This window comes from Megalops cyprinoides, chromosome 20, assembly GCF_013368585.1.
Source record: "Megalops cyprinoides isolate fMegCyp1 chromosome 20, fMegCyp1.pri, whole genome shotgun sequence".
NCBI lineage: Eukaryota > Metazoa > Chordata > Actinopteri > Elopiformes > Megalopidae > Megalops > Megalops cyprinoides.
Window position 1 is genome coordinate 28075001 of NC_050602.1, and position 19626 is coordinate 28094626.

Consider the following 19626-nt stretch of genomic DNA (forward strand, 5'->3'; position numbering starts at 1 on the left):
TGAGCTGGAAAAATATGGCTTCTTTGGAGCCAAGAAAACAGTCAGACTTTTTAAGTCAGCAGATTTTCTGTATGTGCGGTGGGGGAGGATTCGTATAGAATAACAAGAGCATAAAAAGATTGTCCTCAGCAGCCAGCATAGTGCTGTTATTATTATTACTATTTCTGTTGTTATTATTATTGCTGTTGTTGTTATTAGACAGAAACTCTCATTTAGAACAATTTACAAGGCTAGCATATAGCTGTATTAAATGTACCTCAGTAGAAACAAGAGCTATAATAATATCGGGACAGAGGGGCCAGAATTACAGTTAATAAATCTTAATGTATACAAAAATACATTTTTTTGTATTTATTTGTTTTACAGTTTCCCAAATATCCTCCCGTGAAAGAGGGAGATGAGTGTTGCTCTAAAACTACTTATGAAGAGAGATCATGAAATCGTTAAAAAACGTCATATAACTACACTATGTGAACATAATATTTAATAATTAGAATATGTGCCTGCTTTGCTGATGCCAGTAAATCGATGTTTATTAAGGCCGGTTGTGTTGCCCATCTGGGGACGGCTCTCGTTAGCACCCCTCCTTTCTGCTGCCTGATGACAGGCAGGGGGGTCAGACAGCGGAGTTTACAATAACAGGGCTGGGTTCGTTTTTATCAATAAGACGCTGAAGCTAAACTCCAGAGAGAAAGCAGCCCAGCCAGTAATGTAAAAACCACAGTCAAACCCACACTGTCCACAGGTAAACGGCTGTGTCTGTAGTCATGGTGAGTGTGACTTTTATAATGCTGATAATTATTATAATGATTTTTGCCCTAATAGTCACAAATTAAATAGTAAATCAATAAAAAGTAAGTGCTACCAAAAATAATAATAACATAATAACTAATAATCATTTGTGTTTTCAGAGTAGATATATAATATCAGCTGAAAGATTTAAGTCTTTACATGCTGACGGTCGCAGCTCCTTTCAGTCACTGCACTGTGCAGTGTGTGTAAGCGGTGTTTTTAGCGCAGTGCTGCTCGTAGGGGTGATGGCGGGGCAGAGAGGAACAGCAGACTCTCGTTGAGTGTCGTGAGTTACGACGGTGGTTGTGCGTTTTCCCGTCTCTGCCAGCCCGGGCGATGGGGGCCAGGCCTCTCCGACACCTGCAGCCTCACTCATCCACACTACAGAGGTGTGATAACCATCGCCAACAACGGCTTTAAAACAGCCTCTTAATGCACTTCTTTTTAACTGCAGTATAATTAAATCAGAGCAAGTTATTAGCAGTTGTTTTTATGAATTGTCTGCTGTTTACGGTAATGCTTTTGCCATAATGAGAAGCAGCGGTCTGGAGCAGAGTGTCTGAGAGGCGGAGGTGAGGAGCGTTTGTGCGCTCAGGTAGAAGATCAAACAAAGGTGCAGAACCCAGGAAGAAGTGTGGAGAGAGGTGCAGAGAGCGCAGCCTGCCGCTCACCACCATGCATAAATACACGCGTGACACGACAGCTGTGTGCAGTTTGAGTGGGGCGTGTACTCGGCTTCTAATGATGATAATAATAATAATAATAATAACAATAATTAAGAGGCTCATTACAGCTCTGTGGGGCAGTGTTTTCAGTGAGATCTAAATGGGCGGACAGAACCTGTAGCATTGTGGCTGAATTGACCGATGTCAGTTCATTCAGTTCAGAAGAATATGACTCTGCCGTGGGGGGGCCCTGACCCGGGGGGATGTGTGTTTGAGGCCTGTTTTTGAGGAACACGCTGAGCACCTTTTCACAGGAGGCTGGAGCAGAGAGCAGCACCACCCAACAGAGTGCTCTCTGTTTCACAAGCCATTAAGACTTATATCCCATAATAATATAATAATCATATACAAAAACAGTACATCAGTTATTATTATTTTTTTTTTTGGAAAAGTTGAGACGCACTTACTTTCATTGTTTGTTACCTTAAATGCAAACCTGAAAAACAGGGTGAAAGCAAAGCGAGAGACTTTTTGAAATGTTCATATTTAAAGAGAAATTGGAAAAAAAAAGTTGTTCAAAGTTGTTTTTTTCTTCATGAGACAGTATTCCGGATTTGGTTTTATTTACCACAGCAATTGAAAGACAATAGAATGTCTGTAATTGAAGTTCTCTGCCTTTCACCCTTGATTAAAACATTGACTTCAGTTGCCTTTAATGGTATAGTTTCCATTCATGCTGGAGATGCTGTGATGGATGGATGGATGTAGTCTGACATCTCCCCCTGAAATGGCTGCATTCCTTCGGCCCCATCTGCTCCCAACCAGCCCCAACCGGCCCCAACCGGCCCCAACCGGCCCCAACCAGCCCCATCTGGCCCAAACCGGCCCCATTCAGTCTGGAGTGCGGAGGCGGGGCCCGGGTGATGCTGCTGTGTAGTCGCTGTGGTTTTTGGCTTTGCCATCTGATCGCAGATCCCAGCTCCGTTGTGTGAAATGCCTGTTCCCCTGGGTGATGTGGAGGCATTTTTACTAAAATGGGAGGAAAGGGAAACAGAGGGGGAGAAAAATTCCATTTCAACCATCAAGAACATGTTTTTCATTTTTTTCAGAATACTTTAGCATAATCAGATTAAAAGTAAAAAAAACTTTTCTCTCTGCTTTTTGACCTTTTACACCCATATTCTCTGGCATTTGTTATCGCCAGATGTTTTTCTGTTGTTCCTCAGTTTTTCTGGTTTGCATTCCTGGGTTGTTACTGTTTGTCCTTTTTGAATGTTGTTCTTTAAATGTATGTGACTCTTCTCTCCCTGCGTAGGCTACAGGAGACCTGTTTCCCACCTTGAATTTCACCTGTACCTCTTGTCTCTGCGACTGGTGACTGATTTCATTCTTGTTTACTAACACCTTAAGACTCAGGTCCAGTGAGCTTTCTATATTCTTTTCCAGACGTTCTCTCTTCCTGCTCTCTGATTGGCTGTATTCTGTTCTCTTGATTGTTGCATTCTGGGTTTGACTTCTTAGGCAGCCAGACCATATGGGCTAAAGTAGGCTGCTGCTTTGTGCTTTGTCCTGTACTGTGATATTCACTCCATAACTGTACCTCCTTAGATTTTTTCATTCCTTTCAAACTCTTGATGCTGTTTGAGAATTGGAAAAAAATGGCATGCTTGCTTAAATTCAGTGCTCACAAGTTTAAGTAAATGCACCATAGCAACCAGACTGAGTAGCACCCTTAAGCTTGCACACATCAGAAAAAAACTACTTTGTTTTATGATTTACAGAACATTCACTATTACTGTCTGTAACTCATATCGCGGAGCATGCACCAGAGAAAGGTGGCCTGTTAGGACCCAGCTCAGTGTGGAGGGATCGACAGGCCCCTGCCTCAGTCCTGAACATGCCTTCTGAGCATGCTCAGTGAGCACAGGGCGGGGCTCAGTCTGTCTCAGACTGTACATGCACACACAGTCGTACATCTGAGAAATGATCTCACAGGCAGAGAGCAGGTGTTGGCAGAAAGACAAGGTCTTAAATCCAGTAACAAAGTCTTGCACATGATGTGTGTATCCCTCCAATATCATATTTTACACATATTTCTGCACATTTATAGAGCAGGTGATGGTGATCATTACAGCCTGAACACTGGCCCCCCTCTGGTCATAGACCGGATGGAGCTCAAAGCTGCAGTATTTTGAATGTCAATATAGCTTTTAGTGAATGTGGCTTAAAATAACATGCAATAGTTTCCTTTTTTCAACATATCATAAATATTTTATGGCTGAGGCTTTTAGCAAATTTACAAACTAAATATTTTTGTATCCATCCATTATTGCAGGACTGTTTCATGAGCATGTTGTATCTGAGGGTTTTTCTATGTTTCTGTGAAAATCATTGATCAGATTTTTTTTTCCTAAGTCAGGAAAAAGCAGACCTTGGCTGTTCCATGAGGGGATGAGCTGTGATTTCTCTTGCTGATTTTAACTTTGTGAATTCCTCATTAATGTAGTTTATACTCACACTGATCGTGTCTATTCTATGGAGAAATCTTCCCAAACAAACAGAATCAAAAATGAGAATTTCATATGTGTTAAATCATGTATCAGTTTCATATGTGTTATGATATTTATCAATTATTTACCTCTGCTGTTGAGAGTTTTGTGTAACACAGCCCAGCACATGACTGAAGCTGAGTTCTACACCCACTGCAGCTGAACAGAGAAATACAAACCCCTCCCAAGAAAGCACAAACACTCCGCAAATCGCTCCGAGATCCCAAAAACACAGAAGAATTATACATGAACTCTTCGGTGTGCAGTTTGTGATTTCAGAAATGAAGTGAAAGGCAACATAGCCAAAACAAAACAAGCAGAGATGCTCACACTCTTTCTGCGGAGTAAGGCATGCAGCGAGCGAGCTTCTCACTCAGACACTAAATATCATCACTGCATAAACCTAAGCCATCACACACCCGATTAAACATCTTTACCCGTGTTCTCACAGAGAGGTAAATTCTGAACATATGTGATGTTTTAAGACATTAATACATGCATGATCTTGTCTTGTCTTGTTATATATTATATATTATCCTTTTCAGTTTGCAAACATGATCCATTCAATTTTGGATTTAAAAATACTATTTTATAGATCCATTTCCCAATTTATTTATTTTACAAAGATTTATCACTTTGACAAACATTGTAGAAACATTAAAACTCCAGGCTCTGTATGCCTGTTGTCTACATCCTCAGATGTGCAGGTTTGAAAGAATGTTTAGTCTGAACCTCATGGCCTGTTGAAAGCCAGCAGGATGGAGCATGTCTTGTGTAAGCTGGCTTGTGAATATTTATCGGTCTGAATTGGTCTAGCAGTCATGTAGATTAATGCTTTGCTTTTTCATTGTTAAACAGTAAGGTCACACACTGGAAGGCTACAATCTGGACTTAAATTTCATTTATTTTATTTCAAAGCACTGCTCCAAGTTTTTTAAGATCCATGTTTCCTGTTGGCTCATAGCAGTCCTGACTGTTCTAGTGCATTGACCTGTATTTACTGACTCTTTATTGAATGATTACATATCAGAACTGGACAAAGGAGCGTAGTTCTGTTGTCTGCCGGACAGGGAAAGTGTGAACCTTCTTTATTCCGGCATGGCGGTGTGTGTCCCGGCCTGTCTGAGGTCTTTCCAGGTGGACTCAGCTGTGTTCGTCTAACCCTGTCGTGTCCTGCCTGCAGGTGTGGCCGGCTCCGACGGCAGCCTCTCTCCCTCTCCTCCCCAGTGCAGACTCTCTGTCTCATAACATGTGCTCTTGCGTGTCTTACTGCATGTGAAACCATGGCGATGACAGTTAATTCATGTTAACCTTTCTTTTCCCTGCATTCTTTCCTCATTCTCTCTTCCAATGCTTAAAATAGAAGTGGAGCAAAAAGGTAAATAACTGCCAGCACTCGAACCCGAGCTCCTTGTTTTTGTGGCATATAGTTGCACCCCTCCCACCCCCTCTCTGGTGCTCTGGCCCCTGTGACAGTTAGAGACAGTAATGAAACGGACAGATAAGAGCAGCGCTTCAAAGCCGCACGCCTAGCCCAGTGTCAGGAGGCCCAGAGGCTTTACTCCCCCCCCCCCCGGGAGGGGTCTCTCCTTCCGCCTGACTGCCCTCCCTCTCCATAGCATGTCAGGGCAGCAGGGTCTATGGCCTCTTACACGCGCTGCTGCTACTGCACCCCCCCCATAACCCCCCCAGTGTCTCCCCCCCCCCCCCCCCCCCCCTCCCTGTCCTCTGCCTCTCTTAGCTCTACATTGCCTCCATCATTCACTCTTTTCTCCTTCCTACGTCCGTATTTCTGTTCGAAATGACGTTTTTAATCATTTCCTTTGTGAGCATTGCATTCTGTAGTTTCTGTTGTTGCTGTGTTTTTCTAATCAGTTTAATTTAATTGGACAGTTTAAGGTGAGAAGCTGAATGCTGCTCTTTGTTTTGCATTTGCAGGGCAGTGTTTAGGTGTGTGTTCAGTGTCCTTCCTGTCTTTAATTTCCAGTCTGGACTGGGTGTGTCTGGACTTTCGGCTTCAGCCATTACAGAAGAGGAGACTAGAGCACAGTGTGGCTAAATGGCACAGAATAGGACCTAATGTTATAGAACAGCAATGGAGTAATGTAGCGCATGTTATCAGATAGCACAAGACATAGTGAAATACACCACATAACATAACTACATATCATGTAACAGAATACATACAATAACGGAATATGACAAACTACTATGAAAAAACAGAATTTAACAAAATATCACCTAATATAGGCTTTTGTTTCACCTTCCTGTTTCCTTTGCTGTCTCTTGTTTTTGGCACTCAGCCGAACTGTGCTTGAAGCGTGTGTGGTAGGTGTAGTGTGCTGGCCACCGAAATGAGTGTGTTTATCCCCCTCTCTTACTGGGCATTGCTTTAGAGAAGCAGTAATCAGGCTGGTTTTGTGGCTGTTGTGGGACGTGTGTTGTTGCTGTTTGCTGAAAGCCGTGTCCTGTTTGTTCCCCATGGCCAGTTTTTCTGTGTCCCGGGACGCTGAAAGCGGTGGCCGAGGCATCCTTTGCATTTGAGGCGGAGCAGCAGGCGGGGGCGTGGTGCAGGGACCCCCTGCAGGCGGGCGATAAGGTCTACTTCATGCCCTGGACGCCCTACCGCACCGACACGCTGATGGAGTACGCTTCATTGGACGATTTCCAGAACGCGCGGCAGTCCACCACGTACAAGCTCCCGCACCGCGTGGACGGCACGGGCTTCGTGGTGTACGACGGCGCCGTCTTCTTCAACAAGGAGAGGACCCGAAACATCGTCAAATTCGACCTGCGCACCCGCATCAAGAGCGGCGAGGCCATCATCGCCAACGCCAACTACCACGACACCTCGCCCTACCGCTGGGGCGGCAAGACGGACATCGACCTGTCCGTGGACGAGAACGGGCTGTGGGTGATCTACGCCACCGAGCACAACAACGGCATGATCGTGCTGAGCCAGCTAAACCCGTACACGCTGCGGTTCGAGGCCACCTGGGAGACCAGCTACGACAAGCGCTCGGCCTCCAACGCCCTCATGATCTGCGGCGTGCTGTACGTGGTGCGCTCCACCTACGAGGACAACGAGAGCGACGTCAGCAGAAGCCTGATCGATTACGTCTACAACACCAAGCACAGCCAGGGCGAGTCTGTGGATATCCCCTTTCCCAACCAGTACCAGTACATCACCGCCGTGGATTACAACCCCAGAGATAACCAGCTGTACGTGTGGAATAACTTTTACATACTGAAGTACAACCTGGAGTTCGGACCCCCCGACCCCGCTCAAGGTAAGGGCTGTTTTCATGCTCTGCAGAGGCAGTGTGGAGTGGGAGGGCTGGGATAAGCCAGTTCTCCCGCGGTGTGTTGCCTCCTGTGTGCTAGATGTCACAGATGACTGCATTTTCATTTACAATGTAATGTGTGTTAGTTGTGTAAGGGCTGATTACAGAGGCTGCCGGCGCTGTATTTCACAGCGAAGAGCGGCCTTTCAGTCCCACAGCGGCATCAGGTGTCCGTAGGGACCGGGGAAGGAGGCTCCCCATTGGTTCATCAGGCTGTGGCTCCGCCCTAACGCCCGTGCAGTAAAGCCCATCAGCAGCTGACCCAGGCCTCCCTGGATGAGTGGTGCAGAGCCCCTGAAAAGTGCAATCTGTAGCCAGGAACACCAGATACGGATCTGAGCACAGTAATCTTAGCTCAATAGCCAATAGATAGAGGCAGCTGTGAGAGGATTCTGACTGCCTGGGTTCCTCTTTTCACATGGCATGTTATAGAGTTTATACTCAAATATTTGGGTAAATTCAGATCATGATAATAAAATAATTTACAGTGGGGGAGGGAGACCTTGACCCACCCCCCCCCCCACTCCTGCCAGTACCCAGCTGGTGTTAAATACACCAGCTCATCGTACTGCATCAGATAGAGAGGGAGGGCCGTACTTAACTAATTAAACTGGGCCAAGATTAAATGGGCAGATTGGGACTCTGGCCAGGAGAGCAGGGACCCCTGCTCTTTGTTATTAATGCCGTGGGATGTTTAATGACCGTGTTGGGTCAGGACTTGGTTTAATGTCCTATTCAGAGGATGGCTTTGCACGCCATGCTTTCTGCGGGTGCTCATATGTGTGTAATTAAGAGCAGAATTAACATAATTGCCCTCTAATTGCAGTACACATGGAGGGAAGACAGTGGGACTCACAACACATGATTTTCAATTAAACATTCTAATGTGTGTTTAATAAATGCTGGAGCTCACAGAAACCCTGTTAGAACTGCATCCTGCATCCACGTCTGATCGCACTGTAAGTCATGCAACGATCAACTTAATACACTCTACATTTGTGGAATAAGTGAAAATCGAGTGGAATTTAGGATGTGTGAGCTCTTCTGCTGTTAACCCAAATGCTTAGTGCAGTTCAAGTCTGTATCTGACTCTGGTAAGTAGTTCATTTCCTCTGTTAATGAGTGCAGGTCATTCTCCGCTAAAACCAAGCGGAGCTGAAGTCATGTGTCTCATAAGTCCTTTCTAAGTAGCGCTTGAAGCGTGAGGAAAATGATGCTTAAACCTCCAGCTCAACCTTATTCCTTCGCCTTTAACCTTGAACACTATACAAAAGGCCCTTATCTATGTTTTGTAAAGCGTTAGTTAGTGTATATTTATGCAGGAATACAGCTGCATCCTCTGCTGCTCCACGGTGCCCCTGTTGGTTGTTAAGGAGAACTGCGGCAGTGATGTCAGTTGCTGTCTTACATACACCATATAAGATATGGGTCACTGAGACACGTGAAAACCTTTTAATTTATTAAGACGTAAGCCAGTTGTGATTCATTTCGTGTTTTGTTTATTTCACAAGTATGTCATCATGCAACTGTTATGGAGTATAGCCATTTTTAGGAGCCCTCACAGTCCCTGAACAGTCTGCCCATGTGTACTCTGATGTTATCATGCTGTCTAGCCTTTATTCTCAGTCTGCAGTTTGCCTGTCTCATGCTGACCATGTTTTTATTGTTAAAAGCCTCAGAAGAATAAATCTATGTGAGTGCTGTCTGAAGTGCCCCTAATTAAATGTTTTCATTAATGCATGTCATTCATAATGAGAACTCCCTGTGCTTGCATGCATTTAAACAGCAGAGTCTACCTGAGAGAGGTGCATGTTGGGATGCATCAGAGGGGTGTGGGTGCAGCTCTCTCTGATGCCCTGGAATAAATGTGGATCCTAACAGTGCAGATCAAAATATAGCAGCACATTAGAGGCATTTTCTGAGACACAAAGATATTGTCTGCTTTCAGTTCAAAGAATAAAAGTCTGTAATCACAGGGGTGAATGGCTGCCAGAAAGATTCCCCACTAATAGCAGCACAGAGAGGGAGAAGGGTCTGCCAGCGGTGCTGTAGCTGCACGCATCTGGGTGCACGACGCAGGCGAGGAGGCTGGAGAGGGTGGGCTGATTGGAGGGTTGGATTCAGAAATTACACAATATGATTTTACAGGATTAGATGAAAATTGTAATACAGTTTTGGCATTGGGCTTAAATCAAAACATCAAACGTCAGAAATGTTTTTTGTGAAATAATTTGAACAGCTTCTTTGGCTCCTTCGTTTAAATCATCGAGGTCTTTTGATTCTTTGTTTAAATGGAGTTTAATGAGCATAATGAATGAACACATTATAGATTGTGCTAAGTGTTGAAGGCATTGCAGTGTGAGGGTTGTATCTGTGTGCCTGAGTAGTGCACAGGAGAAGGTTATCGGAGATGCTGAGTGGAATATGCATAAGCGCAGCCTGTGGTGGAGCAGGGAGCTTCGGACCTCAGCGCTTTGTGTTTCTGCCTGCCGTGAGTCGTTACTGTCCCAGTCTGAGGAGAAAAGCTCCGTCGTTACTGTCCCAGTCTGAGGAGAAAAGCTCCGTCGTTACTGTCCCAGTCTGAGGAGAAAAGCTCCGTCGTTACTGTCCCAGTCTGAGGAGAAAAGCTCCGTCGTTACTGTCCCAGTTTGAGGAGAAAAGCTCCGTCGTTACTGTCCCAGTCTGAGGAGAAAAGCTCCGTTTGGCTGGCCAGCCCAGTGTCGCTGTGCGGAGATGAGAGGGATATGATGTTTTGGGAATGTTTCAATTCGAGTGAAAAATTGTGACTGGTCTTTTTCCCTTTCTTATGTGCACACACGCATGCCTGTGTGTGTGAGTGTGTGCGTGTGTGTTTGTGTGTGTGCGTGTGTGTGTGTGTGTGTGCGTGTGTGTGCGTGTGTGTGTGTGTGTGTGTGTGTGAGTGTGCGTGTGTGTGCGTGTGTGTGCGTGTGTGTGCGTGTGTGTGCGTGTGCGTGTGTGTGCGTGTGTGTGCGTGTGTGTGCGTGTGTGTGTGCGTGTGTGTGTGCGTGTGTGTGTGTATGTGCGTGTGTATGTGCGTGTGTATGTGTATGTGTGTGAGTGTGTGCACGTGTGTGTGTCTCAGAGGGCATTCCAGCTCCGCAGGTGGTTATTTCCTCTAAGTATCTCTTCAGGGCCCATCAGAGTGCTCCAGTCTGTAGTGATAATGAAGAATTTGGCAGAGAGGAAGCCTGGCTCCTCTGCAGTGAGGGGATTACCATGGTGATGCAGTGAGAGGATTACCATGGTGATGCAGTGAGGGGATTACCACGGCAATGCAGTGACAGGCTTACCATGGTGATGCAGTGAGAGGATTACCATGGTGATGCAGTGAGGGGATTACCACGGCAATGCAGTGACAGGATTACCATGGTGATACAGTGAAGGGATTGTAACATGGTGATGCAGTGAGGGGATTACCATGGTGATGCAGTGAGAGGATTACCATGGTGATGCAGTGAGAGGATTACCATGGTGATGCAGTGAAGGGATTGTAACATGGTGATGGATATCTGTATCCTGATTCCAGTATGCTTGACGCTCCCTGCTGCAGTGAGAGTGTCTTTCTTACAGGCACTTTAGAGGCTGAAAATGAGCTTGATTTGCTGAATTAAATTACATGCTATTTTCCTTTGGAGAGATTTACACCATTTTCAGGAAGACCTGAACAGTGAGAGAGTGAAATGAGGGATTTACATGGCTATGCTGTGTAGTGTTAGAGATATTGTGCTTTCTGCTCTTATTCTGAGATGTGTACATGAGGAGAGAGATGCTTAGCACATTAAAGAGAATATTCCACTGAATGTGCCAGCAGAAGGCCTTTGTATTTTGGTATGTGAATTCACCCTGCACGGCCGCGCGCTGCTGCACTGGGATCAGGCGGCTTGCTTAGTTCTTGCTCAGTTCTTGCTTAGCGGCAGCTCACTGTGGTGGTGCATTGCCTGTGCGTGTGAATGGGGCCTAGCCATGTTAGCATGACCAGTGCTGGCCTACTTATAGCCAGGCAGACTGCACTCTGCATACAGTAACTGTACTGCGTTCCTCAGCACTGAAAAAAGGAGACAGACAAAGCAGCCCCCTGCTGCTGCACACGATTTTACTCTGTCCTCTCCCCCTCACACACACAAAACAGCTGCAGTAAGAACAGCTCCTGCTAGTCCATTCACACCAACAGCCTGGTTCTGGCTCTACAGTGGGAAAGGGGTATAATGAGCCCGCCTGGTTCTGGCTCTACAGTGGGAAAGGGGTATAATGAGCCAGCCTGGTTCCGGCTCTACAGTGGGAAAGGGGTATAATGAGCCAGCCTGGTTCCAGCTCTACAGTGGGAAAGGGGTATAATGAGCCAGCCTGGTTCCAGCTCTACAGTGGGAAAGGGGTATAATGAGCCAGCCTGGTTCCAGCTCTACAGTGGGAAAGGGGTATAATGAGCCAGCCTGGTTCCAGCTCTACAGTGGGAAAGGGGTATGATGAGCCAGCCTGGTTCCGGCTCTACAGTGGGAAAGGGGTATAATGAGCCAGCCTGGTTCCGGCTCTACAGTGGGAAAGGGGTGTAATGAGCCAGCCCGGTTCTGGCTCTTCAGTGGGAAAGGGGTATAATGAGCCAGCCCGGTTCTGGCTCTACAGTGGGAAAGGGGTATAATGAGCCAGCCTGGTTCCAGCTCTACAGTGGGAAAGGGGTGTAATGAGCCAGCCTGGTTCTGGCTCTACAGTGGGAAAGGGGTATAATGAGCCAGCCTGGTTCAAGCTCTACAGTGGGAAAGGGGTGTAATGAGCCAGCCCGGTTCTGGCTCTTCAGTGGGAAAGGGGGATTCTGTAGAGTTTTACCATTCTAATAGGCGTTGGGGAAAGTTTGCACCCAAGATGCTGTGTGTTTGAGTCGATTGTATGCCAATTCCTCCAGTCTCCTCTGGTAACAAAGTGGTACAACATTATCAGCACTCAGAAGCATGTGGATATTTTAGTTACATGGATGTATTCAGTCTTTATGTTAACAGGTAATCTCGCTGAGATTTTTTCCAAAATAGACCTGGCCATGAGGACCGGACAGTCATACACATTTGAGTCTTTTAAGCACAAATTTAAAATACCAAATTTGAACACATGAACAATTTAACCCACTTCAGCAAGAGAAGCCTCCTGTCAGGTTTACATGATGTGCAAGGAGGCTTCATGTGTTCACAGCATCTAATCATTATAAATGATTAGATGCTGTGAATTTCATATTAGAAAGCCATTTTTACATTCAGATTTCTAGCAAGGTTGTCTGTGTGGGTTTTAAAAAGTATTTTCATCAAGCCTTAACTCCAGGTATTTGTAAAATGACGGATAATCAATAGATTGTCTCTCCACGGTAGTAATCTGCAAGTGATCTAATATCAGAGAGCATGAACGTGTAAATAATTTAGTTCACAAACATGAACCTGAAGGTAATCCGTTGCTGTGAAGGGATGTCAGGTGGCCTCCACTCTAACCCCCGCTGCTGCTTCAGGCCTCTGTGGCCCAGTGAGAAGCTCCGGCTCATTGATGCCATTTCTCCAGGTGAGAGAGACTCTTTGGCGTTCCCCTGGTGTCTGCACGCGCACATGCGGATGTTCACAGCCGGGTTTGGGGTGTGGGGCAGGTATTCGTACCTGCAGAGGGGAAACCGGTCACAGCAGGGTGTGCAGATCACACTGGCAGACACGGCTCTGTTCAGCGCTCTCATCTCCCATCTGTCCTTCTCTGATATTATTCTGTTAAGGAAAATCAAATATTAATTACCTTCTTAGTACTTAAAATAAATTCCACTGGTTAGTGTTTTCCTTTCTTTATGTCAGCAGCTGTAGCTGAAGGGAATTCATGTGCCTGAAAGGTGGAAATCCTGTTTTTGAACTCGGACACATGCTGAGAAGCTGCTTCAGCTGCAGTGTGCTCCTCCGTGCGTGTCACACTCAGCGGCGAAATCCTGGCTGAGGGAAGCAAGCCGTTTGTAAAGTCACATGACTAGATCGCTGACGATAACTGATGTCGAGCTAATATGCGGTTTGTTAAAGTATTAAATATAACAGTTAAACAAAAGTGTCAAGTGCGGAACATGTTTTGATGCCAGCGAGATTAATACATGGTACTTATGGGAGGATACAGCCTCACTGGAATCCAGTGTTGCCCCTCAGAATGACGGTACAACTGGCCACCTACTCCAGTTCTGCCTCAAAAAGGCTATGCAATAAAGGTGCTAAAAACAGTGGGGCTGCTTTTTGTAAACAAATATCCCTGCAGCGGCTGTTCTGTAAGCCCAAAGTAACAGTTCTCTGGCCCAGGCTCGTTTCCTGCGTGGAGCTGTCTGTTCCTCCCAGGTCTGTCCCAAGGTGCCATGGCCCCCAGCGCCCCAGGTGAACCGGACCTCTGCTCTTCACACACACAGTGACAGAATCACAGCGTTCGCTCAGAAACGGACGCGCGAAGTTGGTGAAACCACGTGGAGCCACGTGTGGTTCCTCAGCTGACCGGAAGGCACAGGCGCAGGAGGTGCAGGGGCCCGGGTTTCCTCCCGGCCCCGGGGTGAACTCTGACGCCTGTGAAGGTGTCGTAGGGCAGGGGAACAAGGGAGCATGTATTGGCTGTTGCAATATGTAGTAAGAAAATGCCTTTCCCCCTTTGTTCTATGAAAGTGACTCTTTAGACAAGGTACCGGGTGGCTTTTTACTTTTATCACTCTGACAAGGTAGCTGTACATAAGCTGTTTGGAAGAGGACCCTATGATCCAACAGTCGGACACAGGCGAGACTGTCTCTGACAGACTCACACCTCTGTCGTTAAAATCAGCCCAGTAGGCAGCGTGGTTTGTCCTTTGGCACAAGTAGGTGTGGTTTTATGTAAGTTCGTGGGAACATTCACACCTTAAGTGTGAGAATTATGAGTGATATCAGGCTCTTACAGTCTAACAAGTGCCAGTTTTTTAGGCATCACTGTGAAAATTTAAGGCTACTGTTTCTGTGCAGAGACCCGCGGTACGGAAACCACAGACACTGTCGCGGTCCTCAGTCACCCTGGGCTGCTCGGCTGCGCAGGGTCATGAGGGACACAGAGCATCCCTCTACCGCGCCGCCATCTGGAGCTCAGCAGAGAAGCCTCCATGCTGGAGCTCAGCAGAGAAGCCTCCATGCTGGAGCTCAGCAGAGAAGCCTCCATGCTGGAGCTCAGCAGAGAAGCCTCCAGGCTGGAGCTCAGCAGAGAGGCCTCCATGCTGGAGCTCAGCAGAGAAGCCTCCAGGCTGGAGCTCAGCAGAGAAGCCTCCAGGCTGGAGCTCAGCAGAGAAGCCTCCATGAGATGACAAGCCCAATCAAGACAGCGTCTTCCAACGAGGTCTGCTGTTTCAAAGAGTTACTCCGTTCATGGAGCAAAGAGTTGTCACACCTGCTGTTCCAGGTGAAAGCCTTAAGGATGTAGACTTAATTACAGCAACCGGTGTATGCCAGGACCTCAGCTGAGGCGACTTTGTCCATTCAGTGCCTTAAGCTCCTCTTGCTGAGTGCTGAGGCTCTGCTGAAAACACCCCCTGCAGGCCTCCAGCGGTATGGCCTCCCCAAGCCTGCTGTCAGTGTTCAAGCAGATGCTCCCTTGAGAAAAGAAAGGACACTAAACGTAAGAGACTAAAACTGTAAACAATCTTGCAGCATACTGGGGTCGTTTCATACATAATTGGAGACATACACAATCATGTTTCTTTGTATTAAGGAAACACCAAAAGACAATCTTTTCACAGAGATTAACTGAATGCCTTTCTTTTATCCACCATGTGATGCTCCCTAGATATTTGTGTAACCATGGGAACCATATAGTCTCAAATATCTATAGTGTACCTTGATTCTTGGCTTGCATAGAAATGGTTTGATGCTATCTTTGTTGCACCACACAATGACGGTGTTTGCTGTTGGAACAGCAGAAGATCTTGCTACCTCAGTGTCTTTGGCGTGTAGTCTGCGTTCACCCTGAAGACTTTCAGAAACACAGAGGAGGAACACAGAATAAAGGAGGAATCAGTGATGGCTCCGCATTCATAAAACACGCCATGAAAATGTTCTTATTTTCAGCTGAATTTGAGCTCATCAGACATTACTTTGTGCTCCAATAGGATATTCTTAAAAGTGTTTTGTGTGCAGAACGCTAATCTCTCACCGCTGTTTGTGGAAAGCCACAGCAAACAGGAAAGCATGGAGCTTTTAAGAGAGCAGAGAAACTAACACTATGCTGAGGGCCCACACCCTCCTCACCTGCTGGGCTGGTGGTAAAATAGCAGGTGGCAGATGGGGGACCTGCTGTTCCTACCTGTCACCTGGTGCTGCCACGCCCATCTGTGCTCAGCAGGACACGCCCTGCACAGGTTCCCTGCTGTTGATCATGCCATCTCTTTACTTCCATCTATTATTTCTGGTCTTGTGTTATCCCTGCCCAGAGCCAACAGGATGGCAGTTGCATATTATTTGTATTCATTTATTTTTAAGCATCAGTGTGATCATCTGGATTATTTATGATGTTATAAACAAGTTGTAGTGACTTCTTCTTTTTTTTTACCCGTTAACAAATTTATTTAAGGTTATCAGTAGTGTGTTTCTCTGACACTCACCTCACAGATGTTTATGTGTAAGGTTTACTTTTTGAATTTTTGTATTTGGCATTTACAGAGCCAAATTATTATGATACTTATTTATACCAATAGACATGATTGGAGCACCCGCCCTGAATGAAATTTAATTGAAATTTATGTCATATGAATAAAGGAGGCTGTGTGTAGGGGTGGGGGTGGGGGGGGGGGTTTAGAGGGCAGGGATAAGTGGAGCGATGGAGACCCCAGAATCATCCCAATTCATCAGCCTACCTGTTCCCGCACAGATATAATAATTTTAGGGATAATAGAACTATAATCATCTAAATGATAATAGAAGTACATATAATCGTGATAATGATAATAGAGCTATGATCATTATGCTGGTAATAATGGAGTTCTGCTGTTAGTCTCGTTCCTGTCGCCAAAACGGCCTGTTTTTCGCTCTCTCCCTCACACACACGCACAGACACATGCTGTGACTCCTCTCTCTCTGCCGCACGGTTACATAGCTGCTGCCTGAATGTCTAAAATCAATCTTTTATATGAATGCCAGACTTGTCATTTGCCTTGTCTTCTGAAGGGTAGACGTGTTGAGCATTGATCCTGCGGGTGCGTGCGTCTCTGCTGGCTTTTCCGGGTTTGGCTGTAGATGAGGGAGGACCGCGGGGTGTCTGTAGATGCCCTGTGCTCCTCGATGAGGGAGGACCGCGGGGTGGCTGTAGATGCCCCGTGCTCCTCGATGAGGGAGGACCGTGGGGTGGCTGTAGATGCCCCGTGCTCCTCGATGAGGGAGGACCGCGGGGTGGCTGTAGATGCCCCGTGCCCCTCGATGAGGGAGGACCGCGGGGTGGCTGTAGATGCCCTGTGCCCCTCGATGAGGGAGGACCGCGGGGTGGCTGTAGATGCCCTGTGCTCCTCGATGAGGGAGGACCGCGGGGTGTCTGTAGATGCCCTGTGCTCCTCGATGAGGGAGGACCGCGGGGTGGCTGTAGATGCCCTGTGCTCCTCGATGAGGGAGGACCGCGGGGTGTCTGTAGATGCCCTGTGCCCCTCGATGAGGGAGGACCGCGGGGTGGCTGTAGATGCCCTGTGCTCCTCGATGAGGGAGGACCGCGGGGTGTCTGTAGATGCCCCGTGCTCCTCGATGAGGGAGGACCGCGGGGTGGCTGTAGATGCCCTGTGCCCCTCGATGAGGGAGGACCGCGGGGTGGCTGTAGATGCCCCGTGCTCCTCGATGAGGGAGGACCGCGGGGTGGCTGTAGATGCCCTGTGCCCCTCGATGAGGGAGGACCGCGGGGTGGCTGTAGATGCCCCGTGCTCCTCGATGAGGGAGGACCGCGGGGTGTCTGTAGATGCCCCGTGCTCCTCGATGAGGGAGGACCGCGGGGTGGCTGTAGATGCCCTGTGCTCCTCGATGAGGGAGGACCGCGGGGTGTCTGTAGATGCCCTGTGCCCCTCGATGAGGGAGGACCGCGGGGTGGCTGTAGATGCCCCGTGCTCCTCGATGAGGGAGGACCGCGGGGTGTCTGTAGATGCCCCGTGCCCCTCGATGAGGGAGGACCGCGGGGTGGCTGTAGATGCCCTGTGCTCCTCGATGAGGGAGGACCGCGGGGTGTCTGTAGATGCCCTGTGCTCCTCGATGAGGGAGGACCGCGGGGTGTCTGTAGATGCCCTGTGCTCCTCGATGAGGGAGGACCGCGGGGTGGGCATTTCTCAGCTGAAGCGAGAGCCTGGTCTCGACAACATCTTACCAGGGCAGGGTGTGCAGTGACTGCAGCACTGTGCCACTGAAATCCAGCTTCGCTTTGCGCTCTGCAAGTGAGCAAATAATGTGATGCAATGTTATAGAAACAAACTGTTTATTTTAAAACCCTTCCTCACATCTTACTTACATCATGCGTTGAGCTGGTGTTCGGCCTCAGAGCTGCGGTGATCTCTCTCTGTTCGGGATGCTGTGGTGGGAAAACTGCTGTTTTGTTTTTACCTCTCATTTTTTTGTCCCCCTTGTCAATAAAAGCATGAAAAGCAAGTCTGGAAATGACGGTGGTGTTTTGGCTGTTTGAGTTGCGGGCACTCAGAGGGCTGTAACACACATCTCTCCCACAGTGACAGCGTTTGCGTTTCCACCCCGACAGCCTGTTAAACGCAGCGTGGACACCCTCCGATTCCACCGCCGCAGAAACTGCTTCTGTTGTAATCAAAAGAAAATTACAGAGGGGTGGCTAGGAGATGTCAGGCCGATGCACAGACTTCAGGAATGGACAATATTGAATAGTTTTTCTTTTTATTCATTTGTTGATGTTATTTTGCTGCCACTGAAGCATTAAGTGTCAGCTGGTGCAGACATGTAACTCATGCAATCATTGAAGCCAGTCTGAGAGAGGAGCTCAGAGCCGGTCTTTAACCCTGAGAGAGAGGAGCTCAGAGCCGATCTTTAACCCTGAGAGAGAGGAGCTCAGAGCCGATCTTTAACCCTGTGAGAGAGGAGCTCAGAGCCGGTCTTTAACCCTGAGAGAGAGGAGCTCAGAGCCGGTCTTCAACCCTGAGAGAGAGGAGCTCAGAGCCGGTCTTTAACCCTGAGAGAGAGGAGCTCAGAGCCGATCTTTAACCCTGTGAGAGAGGAGCTCAGAGCCGGTCTTTAACCCTGAGAGAGAGGAGCTCAGAGCCGGTCTTTAACCCTGAGAGAGAGGAGCTCAGAGCCGGTCTTTAACCCTGAGAGAGAGGAGCTCAGAGCCGATCTTTAACCCTGTGAGAGAGGAGCTCAGAGCCGGTCTTTAACCCTGAGAGAGAGGAGCTCAGAGCCGGTCTTTAACCCTGAGAGAGAGGAGCTCAGAGCCGGTCTTTAACCCTGTGAGAGAGGAGCTCAGAGCCGATCTTCAACCCTGAGAGAGAGGAGCTCAGAGCCGGTCTTTAACCCTGAGAGAGAGGAGCTCAGAGCCGATCTTCAACCCTGTGAGAGAGGAGCTCAGAGCCGGTCTTTAACCCTGAGAGAGAGGAGCTCAGAGCCGGTCTTTAACCCTGAGAGAGAGGAGCTCAGAGCCGGTCTTTAACCCTGAGAGGGGTCCAGAGTGGGCCTGTCCCGACACAGCGTCAGCGTTTAGCCCCAGACAAAGCGGAGAGCCGCAGGGTGGCTCCTTTAGTCCTTCAGCACCTGCTAGTTTGCGCTGGTTTACAAACGGCCTGCAGTGGGGAGGTAATGAGATTAGACTGATTGTTGGGATTATTCACGCCGGCAGTGGTTTTATACGAGAGTACAAACGGGTGTGTTCATTAGCACTGACAGAGAAGATTAATGTTATTCCAATATTCCTCCATGAAAACACTAGTATAATTCCTAGATCAGTATTCAGAGATTTTTATTGAAAATGAATGAATAAATGAATGAATAAATAGATAAAGTGTGTGGTAATCCCCTCTGTGCTCAGTGTGGCTGAGAGCGACACTTTTGGATAAATGTCACTCTTGTAATTTCTGTAAGAGGCATGGCTTTGTTATTTACAGTTCAGCTTCTCGGGGAGAACATGGTTAATGTAGATGAAGAGTCCTGGACTCTGTGTTTCCCCTGTGGAGTGGAATTCTACTGGAGCGTAAAAAACAAATCAGTGTGTTTATTCCTTTGTGTGCTCACTTTGACATAGGCTGCACACATTCCCTTTAAGACCTGATTGGAT

General features: G+C 47.5%; 1 protein-coding gene across 13 annotated transcripts in view; it reads left to right on the forward strand.

Annotated features, from left to right (window-relative positions):
- LOC118796142 (adhesion G protein-coupled receptor L2-like) overlaps positions 1–19626 on the forward strand; it is a 101715-nt gene that overhangs the window by 47718 nt on the left and 34371 nt on the right. For 7 of the 13 annotated variants that reach the window (XM_036554979.1, XM_036554981.1, XM_036554987.1 and 4 more), the window contains exons 5-6: positions 5370–5384; positions 6496–7296. In XM_036554979.1, coding sequence (XP_036410872.1) covers positions 5370–5384; positions 6496–7296 — 816 coding nt within the window. The remainder of the gene's footprint in view (positions 1–5369; positions 5385–6495; positions 7297–19626) is intronic. The other 6 variants (XM_036554980.1, XM_036554982.1, XM_036554988.1 and 3 more) reach the window with 1 other exon arrangement.